Below are 17477 nucleotides of genomic sequence, written 5' to 3'. Positions count from 1 at the left end.
AACCCTGACCTTTGCATGACCCTCGTATGACTTCCAGCTGAGGGTCACGGCACTTTGCACGGAGAAACTCGCAGCGGGAACTAAAGGTCCTTCCGTCTGATGCACACAGCGGCTTGCGAGGAGCTCCAGAACAGTCCATATTGCATTCTTTATCTTGCTCCACACGCAGAAACTGTGAAGATAGACAGAAAGATGTTAGCTAACAATGTGAGAATAAAAATACATAGCACACAAATATTGGGTCAAATAATACATTTAATTTAAATAAACGTTTTTGACACTTAAAATTGCATTTCAATTTAATATTTAAATAAAAAAATAGATAGATTTTATTCTAAATGTGTTTTATTACATTTAAAAAATATATATAAATATAATTTTAGATCAAACATTTATTTGCATTTAAAAATATTAACATATTTCTATTTATATATATATTAATATATATGTTCACATTAATTATGTTTCTAAAAGCATATAAATATATGTATAATTTTATATTATAATTTATATTTCTATAAACATTTATTTATACAATGTGTATATAAAAATGATAATATAATTTGTATATTTTTATTAATTTGTTCATTTAGTTAATTCATTTTTCATTTTTCATTTCACTTGTTGTGATCACCATGAAGCATATATTTGATGACATCTTTGTCACAAATAAAGTATCTTAGCAGGCAGCATAATTATTAATTATTTTGGTGCATTTTGGGCAAACAACAAATACATTTCAAGTATTATGTTATATAATATGTTATATGTGTTATATATAATTTTATATATAATTTTTTTTTTTTTTTTTGAAAAGTCGACAGTGAAGGGCTTGGCATCTTTTGAGCTCATGACACACTCCATTCTCTATTGTTCTGTCACATTCATTTACCAAATAATACATACACAGAAGCACAAACAAAACACAGAGAGACAAATAGCATTCACACACCCCTCTGTGTCCGTGTCATGTCTTGTTTGTGAATGAGGGATTGTGGGAGAAAGGCAGAGGTGCTGATGGCCTCTCGTGTAGCGCTTTTATCTGTCTGTCACTCTCACACCTGCACAGGTAGGCCACAAACAACTCGCACACTCGCATTGATTGAATACTGTGTGTTTTCTCTTTGTGCACTGCAGGAACATTCAAACACACTGCAAACATCAAATCACCGACAAATTCAAGAGTGGACAGGAAATCGACTCGCTTTGTGTCAGGACATTATCTGCACAGGTGCGTGTTTTAATGTTCAGATGAGTTATAATCGTCTAAACTGGCGAATGCAAAAATAACTTGAAAAGGTACTGAGACACTCACACTCACCTGCAGCCAATAAATCAACCATGGGAAAACAGCAAATGAAAGTAGTGTTGAAAGAAAACAGATTCTTCATATAAAGCTGATGGGTATGATCATTACCCTCACAAAAATTAGCACTGGCTGACATCCTACAAATGACTTTCTGTGTGTGTGTGTGTGTGTGTGTGTGTGTGTGTGTGTGTGTGTGTGTGTGTGTGTGTGAGGAAGCTCTGCACCTGGAAGATGGTTTCAGAGAGGGTTTGAGGATCAGCCCTTTGCCCCTGGCAATGGGAGACAACTCTGTTGTTATCTCTGATCGTAAATCTAGAGTTGATGAATGCTGGGGAAGTGTGTGTGTGTGTGTGTGTGTGTGTGTGTGTGTGTGTGTTAGTGCTGAGAGGTTGCTCTTTCATAGCTTATAGGACAGTAAATGGAGATCTTGGAGATGTTTTGTTAAGGTAGGATCTTTGTCTCAGATGTTTCTTGTAAAATTCCTTAAGAGATATAACAAAATAACCACAAATTAGCCAGTTGTTGAAATGCAGTGAGAGTATAAAGCTATGGATAGCAGCAATTTTATGATCAAATTAAATTTTATGATAATATATATTTATTATAAAGTATTTTAATTATATATTTGAGCTTGGGTCAGATTTGGCAAGCTACTTGCAAGTCAATCAAAATGCATTTCTTGTCGAATTTTTTCTAAGACCAAAAATCTGAGCTGCTATCCACAGATGATTTTATTTTATTTTATTTTTATATTATTATTAACCAAAAACCAAAAAGCAAACTGAATAATAAGGGCTAAGTTTTACTTTCACATTGCACCTGAACTTCAAAGTGGACTAAAAGTGATTCTTTATCCACTTTTTAGTTCAGCAACCATTCAACACACTTTTTTATTTTATTTTATTTTATTTTTAAATCAAATTGAACCTTGAACCCTCAAAGTGGACTGAAAGTGAAATTTTACTTCAGCTTTCAGTCCACACATTTTATTTATTTTATTTTTATTTTTTTATAACATGCATGTAGGCGATATATTTATTTCACTAAATCACACCCCCTTTGAGGTTTAATTATTGAACTTGGCCAATCGCGATTTCAATTTTATTTCGATTGGCTGCAATGCATCCTGTCTCTGTGTGTGACATAAAAATATGTTTCAAAAGGACAACAGTCCTCTTCATCTCTTTTCACTCTTAATTCAGAATATTTATGAATGAATGAACATTAAGTCGTGAATAAGAGGGTCTGAGTTGGTTGTTTGGGGTCTGTGTGCGCTGGTTTGTGACTGACAGACTCTCGCTGTCTGAGATCATGGCTGACACTGACCCCCCTCTAAACTCTCTGTCCCGCCACAGAATCTCTTTCTTCCCCTCTCTTTCTCTGTCTTTATCTCTGACAAACACACAGTCTTTCTCTCTCTGTTCTCACTCTGTTCGCTCTCTTGCGTTTTCTTTGTGTCTGTCTTACACACATGCGCTTTCTTTATCTTCCCTTCGCCCTCTCCCTTTGGTCTCTGCAGCTGTGACCCGGTGCCCCTTCCGCTCCGTCATTCTCAGCGCTGCTGTCAGGGAGCTCGCAGGAGGCCCAACAGAGATGTCAGGAAACAGATTCTGCCCGGAGTGCTGCCGAACCGACCACAATCGGCCACGATGGTCATCTCGCCATCCCGGCCGAGATGGAGTTCACAGTCCTCCCACCCGGGCCAAGCGATCGCGGCCAACGCAGTTCAATTCTGTCACAGCCGGCGTCTGAGACATGGACAAAACCAACACGACCACCGCAGAGACCTCATTGCGGCCAAGACACATTTAGCGATTCAACAATTCAGCATTTCAGATCGACCCAAACGAGACCCCACAAACCCAGACACGGCCAAATAATCACCAATCAATTCAGCCGCAGCCAAACCTAGACACGTCCATTGAGCATCACCGGGGGAATCTGAAGCCACCCACGACCGCTGTCTGTATACAGCATCAACAGCTGGCCACAGAGACACCACCAGAACCGGCCAAACAGACCTCAGATGCTTTCTGCACCATGAGAACATGAGAACAGTGACAGGATCGCATTCAGAACTGTTTCTGAACACACATCAGAGACGTCTGCAATTTCCATGCAGCTTTTACTCTAAGATTTAGAAATATTGTTATGCACTTTTTTTCTTAAATATGTATTTACCTATAGACTAAATTTATTTAAGTAATTTTAGTACTTTTAACTTTTTAAGTACATTTAACTTTTTTAATTTTAAGTTTTATTTTTATATTTATTTTATTTCACCTTTATTTCAATTAGCTAATTTTAGTTTTAGTCAACATTACAGACAATACCGGCTGACAATATATATATATGTAATATTATTATATTATAATATATTATTTCTGTGCCACAAGCAGTGTTATTTTAGTAGTATTTGTTAGTATTAGTTTTAGCAGTATTTGTTTAGTACAGTATTTATTAATATTTTATATATTTATTAGCTTTTACTTTTACATTTTCAGTTGTAATTTTAATGTTAGTTTTAAGGTATTATATTATATTATATTATATTTATGTTTTCAAACAAGTTTTAATGAAGTAGATTTGTTGTGCGTTGCTATGTGGTTGCATACTGGCCAAGGTCAAAATTGTATTATTTCTCTCTTTTGAAAAACATAGAATCCTAGTAAAAAAAAATAAAAACACAAAAAGCTGCACAATTGAAGTATTTTTTCATGTCTGTTCCTGTCAAGTTATGCTTCGATGTTTAGTTAAACGTTCTTCATTGGTTCTTGCAGCACATTTGGTTTGCTATATGGCTTTTAAGAGAATAAAAAAGTTTTTGATTTTATATTATAGGTTCTTTAGATCTGTTTATTGGTTTCTAGGTACTTTAAGAACCAGTATTTCTCAAAACAGCAAATCCTTTGTGAAAGTGATCCAGATTCAGAGCTAAAGAGCCAGCAGCGGACCTCTTTGTCCGTGTTTATGTGTGTATGTGGCACTGATGTATGACCACCATCATGTTAACATGTCTCTTACATGACATATAATGTCTCTTCTAACCTACTGCAGAGAAGTGCAGACAAAACAAGCCACTGTCTGTTTTTCCAGAAATGCTTTTCCAGTACTCCGCAGCTGCTATGCCCCCTTGTTTTTTCTTTTCTCCATTTTTATCATTGCCTCTCAAAGAAAAATCCATTTAGATGAAAAGCGAAGCAGAGGACCCGAAAAAAAAAAAGAGGCGAGAGAGAGTGAAAAAAATGACATATTTTTCAGAAGACCCACCAGCACACAAAGCTCAAATCCTATTACCCCCTTTTGGCAGTGAGGCATTGTGGGATTGAAAGCAATGATCCAGGGGCCAACCTCCAGCAGAGAGTGCATTGTGCCCCACGATGGGCCACATGGGGCCCGAGGGGCCCCAGAAAGGACAAGGGGGGCCTCCCAACCACAGACCCAGAGAGGCCCCTCACACCTTGGCCGCAAAGGGTCAACGGGGGCCCGGCAAAGAGCGAGAGAGAGGCCGCAGACGTGTGAAAGAGTCCCGACGGGGGCTTCCTGGGATTGGCTAAGCATCGTTAGTCTCCAGCATAGTGGAAATGGAAGAAAGTGATCCAGGCTATTAACTCAATCAAAGAGAAAAGCCTTTAATTGCTGTGAAAAATCGGCAAGAAAAGGGAAAGCCTGCTGCTAGTCATGTGTGAAGGATGAGAGGGAAAAAAGATGTTTTTTCTTCTCGTGCAGGTGCATAGTTTTGCGTATGAATAACGGCCACCATTTGAACAGCCCTTGTTATGAAGTGACTGATATACATGGATTTCAACAGGGAGGTGTGGAAGCAAAGGTTTAAAAATGGAAACGACAATACTCTTGTGTCTGAAACCACCAAAACATTCGCTTTTTCTGTCTGTTAAAGGCCCAAAGATACAAATTCTGCCATCATTTACTCACCCTCATGCATTCCCAAACCTGAACTCTTAAAAATAAGGGTTCTTTATTGGCTTTTTTTGGTTCCATGAAGAACCTTTAACATCCATGGAATCTTTCCATTCCACAAAAGGTTGGGATCTTTGGATTTTTATAATGAAAAATGGTTCTTTTAAGAACTGTTCAGAATTGTTCTTCTATGGCTTTGCTGCGAAAATCCCCTTTTAAAACTCTAATTTTGTGTCTATGACTGACTTTCTTTCTTCTGCAGAATATAAAATATCTTGAAGAATGTTGGTCACCAAACACTTGACCATTGATTTCCGTTGTACGGAGAGAAAACACACACACTGAGACATTTCTCAAAATGTTTTATTTTATGTTCCACAGAAGAAAGAAAGTCAAAAAGCTTTGGAATGACACGAGGGTGAGGAAATGATGACAGATGTTTGCTTTTTGGTGAATTGTCTCTTTAAGTTGTTCAATCCAGCTCAGAATTCACCTCATGAAAAAATGTGTCATGCTCAAGAAAGCACATGTGGAAAATGTGTTGCTATAAGTGGAGCTGCTGCTGAAACTGAACCGTTCCTAATGATTTTCAAAGGTATTTGGCACAGCTGATTTAAATGTGGCATCTGATATTCATGTACAACAGTTTTACTGGATCATAGAGAGTGTGAATGTGTTTATTTCTTTATCATTCTAGTTTTTAATGTTAAAGTCTCTGCTGTACCAAGTTTTTATAACCATTTTCCACCCTGTCTCTTTGACCCTTACAACTATATGTACTGTTTTGCTGCTGTCCCTTTAAGACTATATAAACAGCCTCTTTGCATATGAAACAAGTTATAGGAGTTGCTCATTTTTGCACATTTCAGCCAGAAAAAAATTTATTCTTTTATTGTTGGTAAATATGTTTTCATATACTTTGAATAAAAAATAAAAATTGTTAATTTTATGGTGAATCTTATTATTTTAACTGGTAAGTTCCACATATGCACAAGAAAAACTATTTTTAAGGTCCTTATAGTTGTTTTTATGTCTCTTGACTCTGTCTATGAAGTCTGTATACAATTCTAATTACTTGAGAGTTAATTGAAAAATTAAAAAGTTAAAAACTGCAGAGGTTTTTTTATTATTATTTAGATTTTTATTTACTTATTCATGCATTTATTTATTTTTTTGTAAACCCCTATATTAGGATGTTATTGTTTATTTGGACGTCTCGTTATATCTGTAAAGTTTTTATGTTGTGTGTTTAGGATTCAATAAAAATAAAGTATTTTGTGAGTATAATATAACATAATTCTGTTGGGTCAATTATGTTTGATAAATGCTGTGCCATCCTTCAGTTACAGCCTCTTTGCACAAGCTGCATTGCAACCCTGTTTAAATGTGTCACAGAAGTCAAGACTACAGCTCTGAGATCGGTCTGCTGCAAGCATGTGTGTGAGTGTGTGTGAGAAAGTAGATGAGGGTTTGCACTGCACTGATCTGCCTCCCACATTCCGCTCTGCCAGGCTGAGTAAGAGGAGTGAGATGGGATGACCTCTGACCTCCAGGTTAACTACCCACAGCCATTTGTTAACATTTAGATGTAGAGGCATCCCTACTTGACCTGTAAATAATGAGCGGCGGGGCGTCGACCAGAGCATTTCTCTGTAAATCACAGCACTCTGAACCTGACAACTGTGCATTCCTTCCCATAATCCGCTTCATGGATTGATTTAAGGTTCGGTTACATTTACTGTTCGAATTTGGTGAATTTTCGCACGTGAAATCCACACAAACGGGAATGTTGATTTCGCATTGGTCTAGTAAATTTGCTGCACTGGCCAATAGAAATCTGCTTGGTTTGAAAATGACTTCATACATTGCTACATTATCAACATCGGGCATTTTGTGCACAAGAAAATTTGCTAATGTGACTGTATTAGTCTTCACATATTGTCTTCTACCCCTGGGATCATGAGGGCAACTCTGGCAGCTCTATCTGACCAACCAAACCTGACGATGAACTAGTACAGGTGAATTTGACACCTCAGGATGGCTCGTTTATTTAAACAGAGCCCTGCTGCTCTGTAGCAAGAAGTTCGTACCCAGACACTTGCGTGAAATGAATTCCCCTGTTTACTCTCCCTCAAATAACAGCATATCTTCTCTTTCCGGCACGGGCTGCAGCAGGTGCCCATGAGACCTCGTCATCACAGGCCCTGATTCATGCCCGTGCCACATAGCTGCCATCCCAGAAGGCCGAGCAGCAGCAGATGCCAGCAGAGAAACATTGACAGCAACTGTATCTCTGGCCTTGGTGCTAACAGCCTCCATCATCACGAAGAATGCTATGCCAGGTAAAAACTCCACAGTCTATAGCCCAGAGTGAAATCACAGCAGTGCGCTGGGCAGTCAACACAGTGAGAAAACAACACTCTTGGGATTTCAAATCATTTTTATTATAGTGAACTAAAACCAAAACTAAATTAATAAAATAAATTATAAAAAAAATGTAAATGTATTTTATTTTACCTAGTTTCCAAGATTTATTTAGTTTAACTTCATGTACTAAAATAGCTCAAACTAAAACTGAAAATAATAAAAAAATAATAATAAACATATATAAATAAGAATTAAAAATGATAAAACATACAATTACTAAAAAAATTACTTCAATTAAAATAAAAATGAAAAAACATAAAAATAGAAACAGTACCTAGAAGCTTGCGTAAAATTAATAAAATAAACAGCAACTGCAATAAAATTTAATTAAAAACGTATCTAATTTGATCTAGTTGCCAAGGCAACATTTGTCATTTTTATTTAGTTCAAACTGAAGTACTAAAATAACTCAAACTAAAAACTATAACCTACATAGACAAAAAAATTATTAAAAATCTAAAAAAAGGATAAAATAATACAAATGCAAAAACACAATTACTAAAATGTTTAAATGAGTATGAAAATATGGATATTAAATATGAAAATTGAAAATGTAAAAATAAAAAAATAAAAAAATAAAAATGATTAATAAAAACTGTATCAATAATACTACAATAATAGCCTCAACTGTGAGTTTTGCTCTATTAATGTGATTCTCGCATATGCATTCAACAAAAGCTTCTATAGCATTAAATATTATATTCTTTGCATATTATCATTGCGTTTGGTAAAGAACAAATTATGTGACCACAAATGCAAAAATCCCAGTCCCACACAGTTGCAAAGCACACTTGATTATATAGAAAATGTGTTGCAGTTCCTGACAGGTACACAAATATTGACCATTTACCAACATTTATGGATTAGAAAGTGGGCCGTTTCCTGTCTCACTATTGAAAGTGCAAACCCTCTCTGGCATTCAGCAGGGGCCAGTTTGGTTGAACATAAATGCCTGGGTTTCGAGGTCCATCAAAGCTGCTCTGTGTCCAGGCTCTGGGTGAACCAGTGTGCCCGTGCATCTCTCTCTCTCTCTCTCTCTCTCTCTCTCTCTCTCTCTCTCTCTCTAGCGGTCATGTCCCACCGGGACGAGCTACACTCACTCTCTCACTCAGTTAATGGGGAGCGGCTTCCCGCAATCAGCAGTCCTGTGTACACAGGCAGACATCCATGTAGAGGCCATTGGCCGCAGGAAGGGGAGAAAATCTCCTGTTCCCAGTACTTAGCGGCCAAAACCAAGCGCCTGTCACATATAAAGGAAAGCATAAGGTGGGTGTGCACCTGTAACTCCTACTATGTGTGTGTGTGTGTGTGATTGTTTGAAAGAAAGCTTGTGGATCTCTTGTTACCCTCCTGAACTGCGAGTACACAAACATCACTAGTCTTAAGCCCAAATAGGATTCTCATGATTACTCATCTCACCTTACTCTGTCTCTCAGCTTCTTGTTTTACTAAACAAACACACAAGCACAACCACAAAGATGCACTGAGTCTGCATCCACACTCACCATATTTACTCTCCTTGGGTGAAAAACACCAAACATACTTGTCCAATAATAATGAATTTTGATTCTGATGACAAAACCAGCGATATTTTACTACACTGATAAAATTACATTAGGAATTATTTCTACCCGATCTTACCCGTACTAGTGATTTTTACTGGTGTAAATAATTTGTCTTGGGGGAAAAAGGGGTTAATTTTGAGGGTGTCACAAAAAGGCTACCAGTTAAAACATTTTGTAGTGTATACATTTAAAAAATAAAAATTTAAATCACTTTCTCTGAAATATTGGGAAATTTATTGTTATTATATATGAGTTGACTTGAAACTTAATAATAATAATAAAAATTTAAAAATTCAAAAGTGTATAAAACAGAAAACTACATGTATATATAATTAACAATAATACAAATAATGTAAAAATGTATGAAACAGAAAAGTATATATATATAATGTTATTAATTTTTCGTGATGTTTTAGTTGACATCATGTTAGTAATAGACTTAAAATGTTTATGCAGTATATATATCCATACTGGACATTGGTTAAAGGACATTGAAAGAGTCAATCAGAAATGTTATAAAACATAATTTTTAACATACAGACCATTAATCATAAGCAGTCGTTCTGTTAATGTGCGTGATTATAAAGTGATTGTGAAGTGTAGTGTGTGGTGACCCACCGTGAGCGCGGAGAATTTGTGCGCGTCTCCTGCGTAAAGAGCGCAGAGCAGCAGCAGGACCGAGACGCGCATCCTCACAGCTCTCCAGACGCACCAAATCCACAAAAACTCACTTCAGACCCGATCGATTCTCCAACGTGACGCGTAATTCCTGAAATCCCGTCTCTTCGCAGTTCTTGATGTGTGCTCGGTAGCGCGTGGATTGTGTTCTGCGTAATTTCTCTGTGCGTAATGAAGTGAAGCGCTCGGTTTGGACCGTCTTGACCCTCTCCTCTGCTCAAGTGAGTGACTCTCTCTCTCTCTTTCCCCTGGTGTGTGTGTGTGTGTGTGTGTGTGTTTATCGGATGCCCGTGCTGTAGTCGGGAGGTGAGTTTGGGTGGAATCTCTAACAGATGCTGGTAGCTGAGGGGGAAAAAACTTCTGTCTTCTCCCTCCCTCTGTTCTTTCTTCTCAACTACACACGTAAATCACTCTCTGTTAGAAGTGATAAGCTGAACTGAAGCTGAAGTGATAAGCTGTACCGGTTTATATAATATAATGTAATATTAAAATATAATACAATATAATCACGAGGTAAATAATTAAGATGTAACTGCTGAAAAAAACAATAGAACCCTGCCCAAAACACATTAGAAAATGTAATGGATTTAATGGTTATAATGGGAATTGTATTGGATTTAATGGTTATAATGGGAATTGTATTGGATTTAATGGTTATAATGGGAATTGTATTGGATTTAATGGAAACTATAATGGTGTACTGGTATGTGATGGATTCTATTGGTGGGATGTTAAATCCTATTGGGAAAATGCCCAAAACACACTACAAAAGGAATTTTGTAATGGTTTTACTTGAAAAAGCTAATGGTTCATAATGGTATTTTAATGGAAAGCATTGGAATTTCTATGATGGTTTCTATTGTTTGTTTGTTTTAGCAGGTATGACATTTCTGACTGTTTGGGTATGAACACATGATCTATGTAAAATGTTGATGTTTCACACCACACTCACTCTTTTCATCCACAGAAACCATCATCTTCAGCAGAAGCACCACCACTATTAATAATCAAAGTCCCTCCTGGATCTCATTGCGCGTGTGTTTTTAAGGTTTTGAACACTTTGGCTTGTTTGCACTAACATGCCAGAGTAGCTTAAAACAAACACTTTGAACAGCATTTCTCCAATTTTCTTCAAGCCAAGTAAGTAGACACATGGCAGCAGTTATTGAAACTCATAACAGCCTCCATTCCCACGAGTGCAGAGACAAACTACACATGTGGCTTTCAGAGTATTGCTCATTCAAAGGGCACACTTTCTATTTTTGCCTCTCTTGTATTGATTGGGTGTCTTGTTGTTGACAAAATCTCATGGTGTTTCATTACTTGACTAAATACCTCATTATAAAAGCCAATAAAAACTTTTATGAAATAACTCTGCAAAGAGTTAACTCTGCAAATCCTCGATTATAGGACCATCTGCGCCATCTACAGGACGCTGCAGCTCGATATCAGAGGACATTCACCCTCAACATAACTGCTATAATTAATATTCAGTTAAAATAATAATTTTTAAAATACTACCAAAAGCTTTAATAAGCTATTAATTTTCATTAGTATTGAATTTCCTCAGTAGCCACCATAAGGCAATTTGTTATCAGTAAGGGATTATTTGTAGTTTATTTTATATTTTATAAAAAAAGGAAAATGTGATCTTTGGTATATTTATGAAAAACGAAACGTTATTTATTAATTACCATAATTACAATCCAGTTGTTTTTGTGTAAGAATACATCCTTGGAAACTTTACCAAATGGCGAAGCATTTATAACCACTTTTTTTTCTGTAGTAGTAGTAAAACAATGGTTAATTTTCGTAAAGGTTGTGAATTTTATTATGTCCTATTCTTTATTTTCTTTGTAATACTATGCTAGCAATTCCAATTCAGCCAAAGGATTCCTCCACTGGCCCACAATGCCTTGTGCGCTTCGACGGCGTAACCGGAAACATGTGCAGTGGACTTCCTCTCTCTCCTCCGCGCGTGCTTCGCGGCAGCTGTGGGGTTTGTTAAAGCTTTATTAACAGATTAAACACCAACTAGAGGAATAAACATTCATCATGTCTACTTTCCCGGTTGAGGAAGAAGAGGTGAGACACGAGAGCGCGTGTGTTTATCTTAAATCAGTGGAGCATCACGATAAGACTTAATTTTCATTCCCTTACAAAAGTCAACCTGCATCTTAATGTTAAAATATGAATATATCAAACTGTATAATGTAAACTCTCACCCTTTGTTGTTTGCAGTATGACCCTTATAACGTTGTAAGTGATTATGACTGTCACACCGGTAAGTATCGTTATTGATTATCAGCTCTATGACCATTTAAATGGGTGTCTATATGTATTAATGTGTTGGTAATATTAAGCTTTTTGTCGTCCCAGTAAAGCCTCTGAGTACTATTGAACGTGTTTGTGTGTTTTGCAGGCGACCCTAAAGCTGATCTGGCGTTTGAACGTCAGTATGAGCACCAGCAGACGTATCATGTGATCCCTGAGGTCATCAAGAACTTCCTGCAGTATTTTCATAAAACCATCTCGGACCTGATCGATCAGAAGGTTTACGAGCTGCAGGCCAACCGTGTGTCCAGCGAGAGCATCGAGCAGAAGATCTACGAGATCCAGGATGTGTATGAGAACAGGTGCGCAGCCGTACGGTTATAGACTGTGTTCTGGTGTCTGGAAATGTTGAATTATCTTTTATCTCGTTTTAGCTGGAACAAGCTGACAGAGCGCTTCTTTAAGACTTCTCCATGGCCGGAGGCAGAAGCCATCGCTTCCCTGGTTGGTAACGGTGAGTGTTATTTGCTCATCAGAGGCTCTGAATTGTATTTTTCTTTGCTGACATGGACATGTTTTATTTTGTCTGTTACAGATGCGGTTTTCTTGATCCTCTACAAGGAGCTGTATTACAGACACATCTACGCCAAAGTCAGCGTGAGTGTGTTTGCTCATCTGTCTCGTTGAATGACAACAAGAGTCTTTGTGAATACAGTTTTAGAGTCTCGGCTCTTGTCTGATGTGAAGAACTGTCAATAATGAGCCTTTTTTTCATATACAGGGAGGTCCAACTCTTGACCAGAGGTTTGAGTCCTACTACAATTACTGCAACCTCTTCAACTACATTCTCAGTGAGTGCAAACTCATCATTTACATGTGATGGATTTCAATTTGGGCAATATTTCGAATGTTTGTGTTGTGGATAAGGTGTTTTTAGCATATAAACAATTTGAGCCATTTCAGAGTAAAATCATAAATATTAAGAATCTTTCTATTTGGGCAACATTTTACAGATGAATAATTTTAATTATAATAATGAATTAATTCCTTATAGTAGTTTTTAAAGCATTGTCAAAGTATGTACTATTTTCCCTGTACACTACTGTTTAAACGTTTGGGTCAGTATACGGTTTTTCTTTTGAAAGGCATTAATGTTTTGTTTTTTATTCAGTAAGGACATGCTAAATTGATCCATAGTGACAGTAAATACATTTATAATGTTACAAAAGATTTCTTATTCAAAAAATGCTTCTCTTTTGAACAATTCATTGCAGAATCCTTAAAAAAACTGTATGACAGTTTCCACAAAAATAAGCAGCACAACAGTTTTTAACATTGATAATACATATTTTTTGAGCAGGAAATGCGCATGATTTCTGAAGGATCATTTGATACTGAACACTGGAGTGATAATGCTAAAATTAGTAATAAATAATAATAAATTACATTTTAAGATTAAAGATTTAAGAATTGTAATTGTTTCACAATATTTCTGTTTTTACTGTATTTTTGAAGAAGTAAATGCACCTTTGGTCCTAAACTTATTTCAAAATCATAAAAAAATGACCAAACTTTTAAATGTTTGTTTTTTGAATATTGTCAAAGGGTTTTTATGTTTCGATCACCCAGTCCATTGAAGTAGTCAATTTAAATGTGTTTGATGGATTCACGACGGCACACTTAATGTGTTTAATGTTGTCAGATGCTGATGGACCAGCACCTCTGGAGCTTCCTAACCAGTGGTTATGGGACATCATTGATGAGTTCATTTACCAGGTAAGTACAAACAGTCTGGTTAGTTGAGAAGACCCTTTGTCCTCATAAGTCCCCTTATACTGCCGCCTACTGATGTGTTTGTGTAGAAGTGAAGAATGTCAGGTGCTGAATTCTCTCTCTCTCTCCATTCTGCAGTTCCAGTCGTTCAGCCAGTATCGCTGTAAGACAGCCAAGAAGTCCGAGGAGGAGATTGAGTTCCTGAGGAGCAATCCCAAGATCTGGAACGTTCACAGCGTGCTGAATGTCCTTCACTCTCTGGTGGACAAGAGCAATATCAACCGTCAGCTGGAGGTGTACACTAGCGGAGGTGAAAGACGCCAACCAGCCCTTATTCACTGGCTTTCTTGTTAGTCTAATTCAGATGTCAGTGTGACGCTGGTGTTTGTGTCACAGGTGACCCAGAGTCCGTGGCTGGAGAATACGGCCGTCACTCTCTCTATAAGATGTTGGGTTATTTCAGTCTGGTGGGATTGCTGAGGCTTCACTCTCTGCTGGGCGATTACTATCAGGCCATCAAAGTCCTGGAGAACATCGAGCTCAACAAGAAGGTTAGAAAATATCCCACTATTGTCACTGAGTGAGTGCTGTTGTCTCAAGACAAAAAAAAAAGATTTGGATTTGTGTGCAGCATGCTAACATTGTTCATAATCAAATCTGGTTATTTGTGTTTTTCAGAGCATGTATTCACGTGTGCCCGAGTGTCAGATCACCACCTATTATTATGTGGGTTTTGCGTATCTGATGATGAGACGCTATCAGGACGCCATTCGTGTCTTCGCCAACATCCTGCTGTACATCCAGAGGACCAGAAACATGTTCCAGAGAACCACCTACAAATATGAGATGGTCAGTGATTTTTGTCTTTGTAGTATTGGTTGTTTTGAATTAAGTTGTATGCTGCTTTAAAAAAAGAATTCTATTTTTTTTCAGTAAAAGTCTCGATTACTGTAAAAAGGATAATGCTGATTACATACAGAATGAAAAAAATTTTTAATTATTAAATTATGCATATCCTGATGAAGGTGCTGTAATTTTGTGCATTAATAGTCTAGGTATTTGTTACATTCTGTTGTAATTTCTATTTTGTACTGTTACAATGGTGTGATGCTTAATCTAAAGTGTGTATTGTTTGATGTTCAGATTAATAAACAGAACGAGCAGATGCATGGACTGCTGGCCATTGCTCTCACCATGTACCCCATGCGCATCGACGAGAGCATCCACACACAGCTGCGCGAGAAATACGGAGACAAGATGCTCCGCATGCAGAAAGGGTGAGAACACACATTATGCTAAGTTATGCATGCATGTATGTATGTATGTACAACCATAAACCCCAAAACTTTGGGGATGATAACTAATTTTTTTTTTTAGGTTTGTGAAAGAATTCTCATAGGCTCACTGCATTTATTTGAACAAACGGTAATATTGTGAAATATTATTGCAATAAAAAACATTTTCCAATTCAATGTTTTATTTTTACTTTAATAAATAGAAAGTTCAGAAGAACAGCATTTATTTGAAACGTAAATTTTTGTAATGTTATAAATGTCACTTGATCAATTTCATGCATCCTTGCTCAATTTAATGTTTAAAAAAAATCTTACTGTCCACAAACTTTTTGATCAGAGTAGTATATGCAATGTAGCATATTTTTGGTGATATTTTAAAGATGATAGTATATAATTTATATAGACATTCATCTAAAATAAAAGGAGAATTTTTATTTTTTTTCTCTTTTTCAGAGATCTTCAGGTGTTTGAGGAGTTGTTCAGCTTTGCCTGCCCCAAGTTTCTGTCACCCGTAGTTCCAAACTATGATAATGTTCATCCAAATTATCACAAAGAACCATTCCAGCAGCAGCTGAAGGTGTTTGCAGAGGAGGTGCAGCAGCAGGCGCAGCTCTCCACCATCCGCAGGTACAACAGCAGCGCATTCATTTTGAGGGCTGTTCTGTCTCTTTTAATGAAGAACTATATGATGTGTAATGAGCTTTCCGTCACTTTTAGCAATCATTCTCTTATTTCTAGCGCTGGCCATGGAATTATTCGATATTCATGATATATTGATAAATAAACTTTGAATGTTGTGGTACTTTAATTGTGACTTTGTATTTGACCTTTTGGATTCCTGTTTTGCTTTATTAATCTCTTTCACTTTATTAACTTCATTAATCTTTTTTTAGTGAACAAAAGGTGGAAAAAATGCTTTAAACTGTAAAAATATATTTAAAGTTTTTGACTTTTTTTTTAATATATATATCTGCCTATTAACAGCTATTTTGAATTAAATTGGCCAGCTCTACTTGCGGCTGAATGTTATATTCCCACAGCATGTGTTGAAACATTGGTTATTAATAAAGCTCTGAAATGTCCTCTGCTGCCTCCGTGTGTCTCTCTCAGTTTCCTGAAGCTCTACACCACTATGCCTGTGGCCAAACTGGCTGGATTCCTGGACATGTCCGAGCAGGAGTTTCGCATCCAGCTGCTGGTCTTCAAACACAAGATGAAGAACCTGGTGTGGACCAGTGGCATCTCTGCTCTAGACGGAGAGTTTCAGTCTGCCTCTGAGGTCGACTTCTACATCGACAAGGTGTGTGTGTGTTGAGTTTCTGTCTTTAAACTGCCAAATTGAACACTTTAATTTCTGAGATTAAATATAGGGCTACCATATTCATGCAAGTTCTCTTCTTATTTTGAAAAATAATATTTAGCAGGCTAGAGGTTTTTTTTTTTTTACATGCGAGACACTCTAAAAGTGAATATACTTGTTCTTCCATCAGGATATGATCCATATTGCAGACACCAAGGTTGCCCGTCGCTATGGAGATTTCTTTATCCGACAGATCCACAAGTTTGAGGAGGTACGTGCTCATGAATAATTTTTAAACATTCATATAGATTTTCTTGTTTTCTACTACGTTGTCACATTTTGATCGTACCTCTTTTATCTTCTGTAGCTTAACCGAACGCTGAAGAAAATGCCTCTGACCGGTGCCGCCTCGAGTTCAACCAACTCCACATCACGTGCCACATAATGCAGATCCCACCAGAAGAACTAATCAAACCTGACTGTGATATCCACCAATCACAGGCTAACCCAGACTTCTCAACCAATCAGGAACCACCTCTGATACTCTTACCAATCGGAGGCCATTTCTGAACTAAAATGTAAGCCCTTTCAGTTCATTTCACTGATTTGTTTTGGACACAAGTTAACAAGTGAAATTGATGGAAGTCCTTTTTCAATAAAGTTTGATGTGGCTGAACTGTAGTTTGGAGTTTACATCTTAAATATAGTGGGTCTGAAACGAAGTTCTTTAATTATTCATAAACTGTTCTTGTGTAAATTACCACTTTAAATTTAGTGACAATTTACAAAATGTTCATGTTTGTTTACGCTTACATTTTACAAACATGAAGGCTTGCTATTCTAGTTTAAATGCCTCTAGGTGGCAGAAGAATCTTTGTATTCACTTGCATAATCTAGAGGATTAAAAACAAAACAAAACTACATTTTTCGTTCCA

The 17477-nt window shown here is 36.9% G+C and overlaps 2 protein-coding genes across 3 annotated transcripts in view; one reads left to right on the top strand and one right to left on the bottom strand.

The window, feature by feature from the left end:
- Positions 1-10298, bottom strand: part of LOC306884551 (SPARC-related modular calcium-binding protein 2-like) — a 32388-nt gene extending 22090 nt beyond the window's left edge. The window contains exons 1-2 of one of the 2 annotated variants that reach the window (XM_079440508.1): positions 9841-10298; positions 10-172 (exon numbers count right to left, since the gene is read on the bottom strand). In XM_079440508.1, the coding sequence (XP_079296634.1) occupies positions 10-172; positions 9841-9912 (235 nt within the window). In that variant the 5' untranslated portion in view covers positions 9913-10298. The remainder of the gene's footprint in view (positions 1-9; positions 173-9840) is intronic. The other variant, XM_079440507.1, reaches the window with a different exon arrangement.
- Positions 9850-17223, top strand: eif3s6ip (eukaryotic translation initiation factor 3, subunit 6 interacting protein). The gene is made up of 17 exons (XM_079440506.1): positions 9850-10121; positions 10868-11040; positions 11772-11985; positions 12142-12184; positions 12323-12536; positions 12609-12688; positions 12770-12831; positions 12956-13025; positions 13877-13950; positions 14086-14257; positions 14344-14498; positions 14626-14796; positions 15091-15224; positions 15696-15869; positions 16353-16542; positions 16733-16813; positions 16910-17223. Exons 3-17 carry the CDS (start codon positions 11956-11958, stop codon positions 16985-16987), a joined length of 1728 nt encoding a protein of 575 aa, XP_079296632.1. The 5' UTR covers positions 9850-10121; positions 10868-11040; positions 11772-11955; the 3' UTR covers positions 16988-17223.
- Positions 17224-17477: the final 254 nt, after the last annotated feature.

Source organism: Barbus barbus (assembly GCF_936440315.1).
Source record: "Barbus barbus genome assembly, chromosome: 18".
Taxonomy (NCBI): Eukaryota; Metazoa; Chordata; class Actinopteri; order Cypriniformes; family Cyprinidae; genus Barbus; species Barbus barbus.
Note: the sequence above shows the minus strand (reverse complement) of the source record. Positions and strands in the feature narration are given on the sequence as shown.

What these genes read in the sequence shown, in the direction of transcription:
- eif3s6ip (XM_079440506.1), top strand. Translation starts at nt 11,956, where the DNA reads ATGTCTACTTTCCCGGTTGAGGAAGAAGAG. An exon ending in CGCTTCCCTGGTTGGTAACG is followed by an intron (nt 12,689 to 12,769) that starts GTGAGTGTTATT and finishes TGTCTGTTACAG; the next exon opens with ATGCGGTTTTCTTGATCCTC. An exon ending in CCTCTTCAACTACATTCTCA is followed by an intron (nt 13,026 to 13,876) that starts GTGAGTGCAAAC and finishes TAATGTTGTCAG; the next exon opens with ATGCTGATGGACCAGCACCT.